Source organism: Mya arenaria, chromosome 14 (assembly GCF_026914265.1).
Source record: "Mya arenaria isolate MELC-2E11 chromosome 14, ASM2691426v1".
In the NCBI taxonomy this organism is placed as follows: domain Eukaryota; kingdom Metazoa; phylum Mollusca; class Bivalvia; order Myida; family Myidae; genus Mya; species Mya arenaria.
Genome location: NC_069135.1, coordinates 30,528,915 through 30,541,335, shown reverse-complemented (window position 1 = coordinate 30,541,335; position 12,421 = coordinate 30,528,915). Strand labels below are relative to the sequence as shown.

Below are 12,421 nucleotides of genomic sequence, written 5' to 3'. Positions count from 1 at the left end.
CTACACAAACAACAACTCACCTAAAACTACACAAACGACAACTTACCTAAAACTACACAAACGAGAACTCACCTAAAACTACACAAACAACAACTCACCTAAAACTACACAAACGACAACTTACCTAAAACTACACAAACGAGAATTCACCTAAAACTACACAAACGAGAACTCACCTAAAACTACACAAACAACAACTCACCTAAAACTACACAAACGACAACTTACCTAAAACTTCACAAACGACAATTCACCTAAAACTACACAAACGAGAACTCACCTAAAACTACACAAACAACAACTCACCTAAAACAACACAAACGAAAACTCACCTAAAACTACACAAACGACAACTTACCTAAAACTACACAAACGACAATTCACCTAAAACTACACAAACGACAATTCACCTAAAACTACACAAACGACAATTCACCTAAAACTACACAAACGACAATTCACCTAAAACTACACAAACGACAATTCACCTAAAACTACACAAACGACAATTCACCTAAAACTTCACAAACGACAACTCAACTAAAACTACACAAACAACAACTCACCTAAAACTACACAAACGACAACTCACCTAGAACTGCACAAACGACAACTCAACTAAAACTACACAAACGACAACTCAAATAAAACTACAAAAATGACAACTCACCTAAAACTACACAAACAACAACTCACCGAAAACTACACAAACGACAACTCACCTAAAACTACACAAACAACAACTCACCTAAAACTACACAAACGACAACTCACCTAAAACAACACAAACGACAACTCACCTAAAACAACACAAACGACAACTCAACTAAAACTACACAAACGACAACTCAACTAAAACTACACAAACGACAACTCAACTAAAACTACAAAAACGACAACTCACCTAAAACTACACAAACAACAACTCACCTAAAACTACAAAAACGACAAATCAACTAAAACTACACAAACAACAACTCACCTAAAACTACACAAACGACAACTCAACTAAAACTACAAAAACGACAACTCAACTAAAACTACACAAACAACAACTCACCTAAAACTTCACAAACGACAACTCACCTAAAACTACACAAACGAGAACTCACCTAAAACTACACAAACAACAACTTACCTAAAACTACAAAAACGAGAACTCACCTAAAACTACACAAACAACAACTCACCTAAAACTACACAAACGACAACTCAAATAAAACTACACAAACGACAATTCACCTAAAACTACACAAACGACAATTCACCTAAAACTACACAAACGAGAACTCACCTAAAACTACACAAACAACAACTCACCTAAAACTACACAAACGACAACTTACCTAAAACTACACAAACGACAATACACCTAAAACTACACAAACGAGAACTCACCTAAAACTACACAAACAACAACTCACCTAAAACTACACAAACGACAACTTACCTAAAACTTCACAAACGACAATTCACCTAAAACTACACAAACGACAACTTACTTAAAACAACACAAACAACAACTCACCTAGAACTACACAAACAACAACTCACCTAAAACTACACAAACAACAACTCACCTAAAACTACACAAACGACAACTCACCTAAAACTACACAAACGACAACTCACCTAAAACTACACAAACGACAACTCACCTAAAACTACACAAACGACAACTCACCTAAAACTACACAAACGACAACTCACCTAAAACTACACAAACGACAACTCACCTAAAACTACACAAACAACAACTCACCTAGAACTACACAAACGACAACTCACCTAAAACTACACAAACAACAACTCACATCAAAACTACACAAACGACAACTCACCTAAAACTACACAAACAACAACTCACCTAGAACTACACAAACGACAACTCACCTAAAACTACACAAACAACAACTCACATCAAAACTACACAAACGACAACTCACCTAAAACTACACAAACAACAACTCACCTAAAACTGCACAAACGGCAATTCACCTAAAACTACACAAACGACAACTCACCTAAGACTACACAAACAACAACTCACCTAAAACTACACAAACAACAACTCACCTAAAACTACACAAACGACAACTCACCTAAAACTACACAAACGACAACTCACCTAAAACTACACAAACGAAAACTTCCCTAAAACTACACAAACAACAACTCACCTAAAACTACACAAACGACAACTCACCTAAAACTACACAAACGACAACTCACCTAGAACTGCACAAACGACAACTCACCTAAAATTACACAAACGACAACTCACCTAAAACTACACAAACGACAACTCACCTAAAACTACACAAACGACAACTCACCTAAAACTACACAAACGAAAACTCACCTAAAACTACACAAACGAAAACTCACCTTAAACTACACAAACGACAACTCACCTAAAACTACACAAACAACAACTCACATCAAAACTACACAAACGACAACTCACCTAAAACTACACAAACGGGAACTAACCTAAAACTACACAAAAGACAACTCACCTAAAACTACACAAACGGGAACTCACCTAAAACTACACAAACGACAACTCACCTAAAACTACTCAAACGACAACTCACCTAAAACCACACAAACGACAACTCACCAAAAACTACACAAACGACAACTTACCTAAAACTACACAAACGAGAACTCACCTAAAACTACACAAACGACAACTCACCTAAAACAACACAAACGACAACTCACCTAAAACAACACAAACGACAACTCACCTTATCTACACAAACGAGAACTCACCTTATCTACACAAACGAGAACTCACCTAAAACTAAACAAATGAAAACTCACCTAAAACAACACAAACGACAACTCACCTAAAACAACACAAACGACAACTCACCTAAAACAACACAAACGACAACTCACCTAAAACAACACAAACGAGAACTCACCTTATCTACACAAACGAGAACTCACCTTATCTACACAAATGAAAACTCACCTAAACCTAAACAAATGAAAACTCACCTAAAACTAAACAAACGACAACTGACCTTATCTACACAAACGAAAACTCACCTTATCTACACAAATGACAACTCACCTGATCTACACAAACGAGAACTCACCTAAAACTACACAACCGAGACTCCCGTAGAACTACACAAACAAGACCTCACCTAAAACTACACAAACGAGACCTCACCTAAAACTACACAAACGAGACCTCACCTAAAACTACACAAACAACACCTCGCCTAGAACTATACAATCAAGAACCCATCCAAATATACAAAAAAGACAACTCACCTAGAACTACACAAACAATTACTCGCATAAAACTACACAAACGGAAACTCAACGAGAACTATACAAACGCGAAATACACAAACGGGAACTCATCTAGAACTACACAAACGGGAACTCACATAGAACTTCACAAACGAGAACTCACCTAGAACTACACAAACAAGAACTCACCTAGAACTACACAAACGGGAACTCACCTAGAACTACACAAACGAGAACTCACCTAAAACTACACAAACAAGAACTCACCTAGAATTACACAAACGGGAACTCGCATAGAACTACACAAAAGAGAACTCACCTAGAACTACACAATCGGGAACCCACCTAGAACTACATAAACGGGAACTCACCTAGAACTTCACAAACGAGAACTCACCTAGAACTACACAAACAAGAACTCACCTAGAACTAGACAAACAGGAACTCACCTAGAACTACACAAACGAGAACTCACCTAGAACTACACAAACGAGAACTCACCTAGAACTGCACAAACGAGAACTCACCTAGGACTACACAAACGAGAACTCACCTAGAACTATACAAACGAGAACTCACCTAGAACTACACGAACGAGAACTCACCTAGAACTACACAATTGAGAACTCACATAGAACTACACAAACGAGAACTCACCTAGAACTACACAAACGAGAACTCACCTAGAACTACACAAACGAGAACTCACCTAGAACTACACAAACGGGAACTCACATGGAACTACACAAACGGGAACTCACCTAGAACTTCACAAAAGAGAACTCACCTAGAACTACACTATCGGGAACTCACCTAGAACTACACAAACGAGAACTCACCTAGAACTACACAAACGGGAACTCACCTAGAACTTCACAAAAGAGAACTCACCTAGAACTACACAAACGAGAACTCACCTAGAACTACACAAACGAGAACTCACATTGAACTGCACAAACGAGAACTCACCTAGGACTACACAAACGAGAACTCACCTAGAACTATACAAACGAAAACTCACCTAGAACTACACAAACGAGAACTCACCTAGAACTACACAAACGAGAACTCACCTAGAACTACACAAAAGAGAACTCACCTAGAACTACACAAACGGGAACTCACCTAGAACTACACAAACGAGAACTCACCTTGAACTACACAAACGAGAACTCACCTAGAACTACACAAACAAGAACTCACCTAGAACTACACAAACGGGAACTCACCTAGAACTACACAAACGGGAACTCACCTAGAACTACACAAACGAGAACTCACCTTGAACTATACATCCAATGCCATTTTTATTTACAAGATTCTTGTATAGTACCAGTAAGTACTTTTACAATATAAGTTATTTGGATTTCCTGTTTTATGGCGATTCCGACGCCCATGAAAATAAGGGGTTGCTGTTAAATCTTGGTCTGTATTCATAAAGCTTCTGAGTGAACATATTCAACAATGTTGTTTTTTTCTAATTGTTAACAATATCCTCAATTTTTCATCAAATTTGTTCATATGCCTTTATTATTTGGATCTTTTTTTTGTGTATTTTTTTCAATACCATTGGTGTAAATAAGTGTTAGTTTTCTTTAAATGGATCTTAGAAAACACAAAATAGTTTTCACTAACTGCACACTTTCTCTAAGGGGCTTTATGAATACAGCCACTGGACAAAAAAAACGAAATTGTGCTGAATCTTTAAATGTTGTCGCGAAAATAATGTTATGATACGTTTTCCAATGTTCTTATCTCAAAAAGATGCTTTGCAGCTGTAAAAAATTAAAGAGAGCTGCTTGTTTCTGGACGGGGGTTGACCCGATTCAATTTTTGGCTGATATTTTTTATGTTAAAACTTTGCCGAATGTCAAACATCACCCAAACCACTCAGCCAGGACCTACTTTTTTCTTGCTAGAGTACAGGCAAATAACTTGTCCACAAAATGTTCCGTAATTACTTTGACTACTCAGCGGTTTTGAAGTGTTTTTGTCTGGTTGGAATTCATTTCGGAGTCTAGGTCAAGAACCTAGGTATAAAAGACTTGCGAGTCTCGGCACACGGCATACACTCTTGTTCTACCTCCGTCTGATACAGAGTAACTCGCAACACATTTTGCTTGGACTCCGTAACGAACGAGAACTTGTAAGTTAATATTTTGTTTCGTGATTTCAATACATGCATGTTATTGTTCAAGTATCGTTATGATAAGAAAAGTGTGGTTCGTTTAATTTTAATTGATTACTTGATTTAGTTCTGTTTTATGCAAATATATTTTTTAAAATCTGGATGCTGAGATTTTATCATATAATTAGACACTAAATAACTGACTGGGTGTAAAATGTTCAACCAACTGGAACCAATCAATTGCATTTTTTATATTGATGGGTAATATAAAAAAAAATCTTGTTTTTGTTTGCTCATTGCTCTCGACTCAGTATTTGAGAGGTTCTTGCAATCTCAAGTAAAACTTCGTCCGCTTGTTGAATAAAGGGATACTTAAAGTGACACTCTTATTCAAAATCAATACACATGTATAACAAACATCAATTTTGACTGATAAACCTTTAACTACCTACTAAATAATGCATTTATGGAAAAAAAATATTACTGACAACCAGGATGTAACCCTGTATTTAACAACAGAAAACGCAAAAATATTAAATGATTTGTGAAAGCTTCAAGATTTACTGTGATCTACTATAGTCCCATAAGGTAGAAATACCGTGTTGCACATTTCTTTCAAATTAAACTCGGTATCTTTCGTAAGAACAATTGTTTTCGACATTTGTCAATCCTTTTTGGAATATGAAAACAATAGTATTAATTGTGGTAAATCTTATTTGGAAGTAAGAGCGCATCTTTAACAAGCACACTAAATGTCTTAATGGGCTGCGAAATTTAGCGCTAAACCTAGAACCATGTTTACGAACAGTCTCAAGTCCGAGTCTAGGCTCAGATTCATGCAAAGCTCTTTAAATAAATTTCTATAAATCAACCTTATTCCATTCATTTTGCATACACATGTATATGTAAATAATTGTACATTTAGAAATATAATTAAGCAAATGTAATCATCAATTCTCAACATGATGCAAAGTTAAAATAGAATAAAGATTTGCAGTTTTGTCACCTGAGTCTGAACTCAGACTTGAAACTGTTCGTTGTCATTGCCCATGCAGTATTATTAACATTAAATTATTGAACGATTACGCCCACTTTGTATTCTCAGAATCGGTCTTACAGCGTCCTATAGCTTCAATAAACCAGAATAAAATGAATTTAAAGGCGTCGTAGGTGTATAATTAGTTTAGGCGACTGTTTGATTAAGCGGTTTTAGTCAAGGTACTTACACACAATTTGAATATCTCATTGATTTTTTTAATAATAATTTATTGAGAAACTTTCTTTCAGACCTAGACAGAATGGGACGCGGATTAATTCTTTTGGTCGCCGGCCTTTTGCTGGTTGCCATGGTAGCCGCCAAGCCAACCAGGCGGAGGAGATCTGCTGATAATGCTTTAGGTGAGTTATTTAATTTAATCGTAGACCGTTCTAAGGTGTCAAACAGTTATTATAGAACCACGTTTTGATTTAAATAAACTCCTGTGGAACGTTACCTCAAAATTCAAAATTTGTCTCACAGATATACAGTTTTTACAACTTTTTATTATGTTTTGTCTTGGAAAAAATAATTGTTTGCGTACATATCTGCAAACCAATGATATAAGATTGCTGACAAAAAATCAGATCGCAGATTTTCATATTTCCCTTCGAAATTTAATGTTTTATGGCTTAAACCGTTACAAACGGTTTAAGAAAAATGCATAAAACATCATTTTTTGAACTTAAATATGAGAGCGGAGCTTTAACTCACGCCCCTCTTGACATTTAAAGAATCTCACCCAAAATTGAGCTTGTTCTCAGATAGCTAATAAAACATTTGATAAGAAAAAATAGTTTGGTTGTTTTTAAAGTATTTGCTGTAAAAAATTCGAAAACAAACCACTAAGTTGAAAATGTTAGCCTTGAGAATATGGTACCCTTATATAATTGTTGTGTCCTTTGAAGGTATGTGTTTACTACTTATATGTTTATTAAATGATCGAAAATACAGTACGCATGCAGTTATTACAGTGTATAGATTAGCTCTTTATTAAGTCAACGGAAATAAGACGTTCAGTCTATGTTGTAATATTTTAAGGCCTCTTTATTGTTAAATTTGTATCGATAAGGTTTTTACCCAAAACAAATCTACACACACGCAACTCGTTCAGATGATGCCTTTAAAACACTTCAATTATGTCATTAACATTATAAGATGACAATTTATTAGTATTTATGGAACGTGTAAGTGTTGTCTTTCGTGTCCTTCCTTCATAAACCCATTCTTATACTCAGAAAGTTACTCTGTATATTCATACATGTTAACAGGTGATGATGAACACCATAACGACACACACCACGATGATGGACACAGCGATGAGCACCATAACGACACACAACACGATGATGATCACCACGATGAGGCTCACCACAACGACAGCCACAGCCATGATGATGACCACCACCACCACGATAAGCACCATGGCGACAGCCATGATGATGACCACCACTACGATAAACACCATGGCGACAGCCACAGCCATGATGACCACCACCACGATAAGCACCATGACGACAGCCACAGCCATGATGATGACCACCACCACGATAGTCACCATGCTGACCACCATGGCAGCCACAGCAGTAGTGACAGCCACAGCAGTAGTAGTGACAGCCACAGCAGTGATGACAGCCACAGCCACGATGATGACCATCACCACGATATGCACCATGACGACAGCCACAGTCACGATGATGACCACCACCACGATAAGCACCATGACGACAGCCACAGCCACGATGATGACCATCACCACGATAAGCACCATGACGACAGCCACAGCCACGATGATGACCACCACGATAGTCACCATGACGACAGCCACAGCCATGATGATGACCACCACGATAAGCACCATGACGACCGCCACAGCCATGATGATGACCACCACCACGATAGTCACCATGCTGACCACCATGGCAGCCACAGCAGTAGTGACGGCCACAGCAGTAGTAGTGACAGCCACAGCAGTGATGACAGCCACAGCCACGATGATGACCATCACCACGATAAGCACCATGACGACAGCCACAGCCACGATGATGACCACCACCACGATAAGCACCATGACGACAGCCACAGCCACGATGATGACCATCACCACGGTAAGCACCATGACGACAGCCACAGCCACGATGATGACCACCACGATAGTCACCATGACGACAGCCACAGCCATGATGATGACCACCACCACGATAGTCACCATGCTGACCACCATGGCAGCCACAGCAGTAGTGACAGTCACAGCAGTAGTAGTGACAGCCACAGCAGTGATGACAGCCACAGCCATGATGACCACCACGACAAGCACCATGACGACAGCCACAGCCATGATGATGACCACCACCACGATAAGCACCATGACGACAGCCACAGCCATGATGATGACCACCACCACAATAAGCACCATGACGACAGCCACAGCCATGATGATGACCACCACAACGATAGTCACCATGACGACAGCCACAGCCATGATGATGACCACCACAACGATAGTCACCATGACGACAGCCACAGCCATGATGATGACCACCACAACGATAGTCACCATGACGACAGCCACAGCCATGATGATGACCACCACCACGATAAGCACCATGACGACAGCCACAGCCATGATGATGACAACCACCACGATAGTCACCAAGCTGACCACCATGGCAGCCACAGCAGTAGTGACAGCCACAGCAGTAGTAGTGAGAGCCACAGCAGTGATGACAGCCACAGCCATGATGATGACCACCACGATAAGCACCATGACGACAGCCACAGCCATGATGGACACCATTACGACAGCCACAGCCATGATGAGCACCATGACGACAGCCACAGCCATGATGGACACCATGACGACAGCCACAGCCATGATGATGACCACCACGATAAGCACCATGACGACAGCCACAGCCATGATGGACACCATGACGACAGCCACAGCCATGATGGACACCATGACGACAGCCACAGCCATGATGGACACCATGACGACAGCCACAGCCATGATGATGACCACCACCACGATAGTCACCATGACGACAGCCACAGCCATGATGGTGACCACCACGATGAGCACCATGACGACAGCCACAGCCATGATGGACACCATGACGACAGCCACAGCTATGATGGACACCATGACGACAGCCACAGCCATGATGATGACCACCACCACGATAGTCACCATGACGACAGCCACAGCCACGATGGTGACCACCACGATGAGCACCATGACGACAGCCATAGCCACGATGATGACCACCATGACAATGCTGATGTCAGCGTTGAAGTTGAAACTCATGTCCGTGTCCATCATTAAAGACGACTGCCAGGGTTTGAACTCATTTTACATAAATAAATTGTTTATTTTGCTCTACTCTACTCACATGGATTCCATTTGTTTTTAAAATTAAACACTGTTTAACACCACTTAGCAAATAATGTATGCTTTAGTAAATTCAAATGAATAAATCATAGAAAAGCAACCTGTCTGGTCTAGTGCATTTCTTATTACTTGTATGCGAGTCTGCTATAATATATACATATGTGTGTGTGTGTGTGTGTGTGTGTGTGTGTGTGCGTGTGCGTGTGCTTGGGTGTGTGCGTGCGTGCGTTCATGTGTGTGTCCAGTTCTATATCTGATTACGTCATGCGGTTCCCTCGCCATGTTCTCGGCTTTTTTAGGACTTTAAATAGATTGGTACCCTCATTCTCTTTCCTCAAAACTCCGTTGTTTTTTATGAAAAGTATCGAAGGGTACTTGTCTACCTGGACCTCACGCCAAGGTAAAAATATACATGGTATTTTTCGCTGATAAATCTGTATAATGAAATGAAAATGACGTGGACAAGCCAGGCAGACCTTATTTAGCAATGACATTGTTAATTACAAAAGCCGGAACGAGAGAAACACACAATGTCTAAATTAAACAAGCGTTATCAATGAAACTATGGAAAATACAGGGTCGATACCAGTACCAAGATCCTTTTATCGAGGTCACGAAAATCAAGACAAAACAAAAATTAAACCATTTAACAAGAGACAAAACGTTTTTGGACAACATTAAATAAACAAATATCAAACTATCGTGTTTGGTAGATTTTGGAGTAATTGTGAAGCTCTCGTGAGTTATAGTTATCTTTAACAGAAATGTGAATTTCGAATGCGTGTTATCTTACATGTCATTTTGGTATCATTTGAGAGAGTTTTGTTTATAGAAAACAATTGAAAGATGAAACTACCGAAATTGAGATACAACGCCAATTTATTGCCTTCAAATATTGCAAAGTAGTACGCGACTAGTTTCAGTCACAGACTGCCGCAGGAAGCAAAGTTTATCCTTCGCATCTTGATAGAGGATAGGAAGTGAGTAGAAGGCAATAACTTTAGAAATGCAGGAATTTAGTTATTGGCTTTGTACTATTTCGGTTGCGCTTATGCGGTTATCTGAAATAATGTTATGGTTCCTGTGAATTGCACTTTTCCTCAATATGATATACAGTCGAACCCTGATGGCTCGAACTCCCAAGGACCGGTGAAAATACATCGAGCCAAGCTGGAATGATTACCTTCAGTTGATAAAAATCGGTACTTTACATCCAGTTCGAGCCAAAGAGGAATTCGAGCTAAGGGAGTTCAAGCCAACGGGGTTCAACTGTTTCTCAGTTTGAAGTTCTAAGTATGAAACTGAAATGGACAATTACTAAAAAATACTTCCGTCTGAGGTATGGTTCCTATGCACTGCACTTCTCCTCAATATGATCTGTATGAGTATAATGTTCGAAATCAATACCTCAAAGACGTCTGGAGTTTTTATTCCGGAAAAAACAACAACAAAGAATGAATATGAACAAAGGGCAGTAACTCAAAAGATATCGTAGCCCATTTTGATATGCTTGCCATTATTTTGTTATATTTATTGAAGTGTTTAAGTTAGATATAATGTGAATTAAAAAATTCAATATCGCACAAGACACAACTAAAACGCATATGTCACTTACAAAATGAACAAAGGGAAGTAACTCAAAAATGAGTCGCAGACACTGTCATATAATAACATTATTCATGCTTTTGTTGTATTTATTAATTTGTTTTAGTTAGATAACATATAAAATGGTACCATTTAATATCGCACAAGCCACCACTAAAACTCATATACATGTCCCTTTCTTTTGTTATAATAAAATATTATCAACTGTGTACTAATTTGACTAGGTTTGATCGAAATAGAATGTGAGTGTATTGTCGAGTGAAATAAAACAAAAAACGATCTACACGCACGTGCAGCTCATGTAATGGCGCAACATTCATGCTACTACATATAGGAGCATCGAAACAGCGTTCTATTAAAAATAGGCAGCAACGGTCTTCAGATAAACAGGGTTGTTGTTGTGTTTTTAATAGTATTCAGTTTCAAATAAATGCTAGATGTAAGATGTTATTTGCTCAATAAGTGTTTACGCTTATGTTTTCGCGAGTGAGATTATCAGACGGATTCTGATTTAATCATTAAGAAAGCCCTCGCCGACAACGATGGTTTTGTTCAATATAGTCCTAAATTGGTTTCATTAAGTGCGTTAATCATCTGCTCAGGCTGCGCTGGCTCGTAAAGAGACATTCGCGTAAACACTAAAAATATAATCTTTTTTTATTCTCTAAACAAAATTAACTTGTCAGCTAGGCGGGGCTCGGTTCATGCCGTCTTTACGTGTCGTATAATAAGGTCAAAATAAACTATAAATATTACCCTGTGACTCGCAATTCAGACGTTTATTGACAAATCAGCATATTGCTTTTGGCCATTAACATTGTAAACATACAGACATTATGACCAAGACATGAAATGATATATAAATAACATATATATACATATATTCTAGAAAACACAGCATACAGCCAATATTATATAGTTCGCAAAGATATTCTTACAAATTTTATTGATCAAAAATGAATTTAAGCAGTTAAAATAATCGTCTCCT

At 38.6% G+C, this 12,421-nt stretch overlaps 1 protein-coding gene across 1 annotated transcript; it reads left to right on the top strand.

The window, feature by feature from the left end:
- The first annotated feature begins 5,311 nt into the window (after positions 1 to 5,311).
- On the top strand, positions 5,312 to 9,928 carry LOC128217765 (protein starmaker-like). Its single transcript, XM_052925136.1, has 3 exons — positions 5,312 to 5,419; positions 6,689 to 6,799; positions 7,709 to 9,928. The coding sequence occupies exons 2-3, from the start codon at positions 6,700 to 6,702 to the stop codon at positions 9,760 to 9,762; spliced, it is 2,154 nt and encodes a 717-aa protein (XP_052781096.1). The 5' UTR covers positions 5,312 to 5,419; positions 6,689 to 6,699; the 3' UTR covers positions 9,763 to 9,928.
- The last annotated feature ends 2,493 nt before the right edge of the window (positions 9,929 to 12,421 follow it).

Bases quoted from the DNA above. Each gene is read 5' to 3' on its own strand.
- LOC128217765 (XM_052925136.1), top strand. From the start codon at position 6,700: ATGGGACGCGGATTAATTCTTTTGGTCGCCGGCCTTTTGCTGGTTGCC. The intron at 6,800-7,708 runs GTGAGTTATTTA...ACATGTTAACAG, and splicing joins ATCTGCTGATAATGCTTTAG to GTGATGATGAACACCATAAC.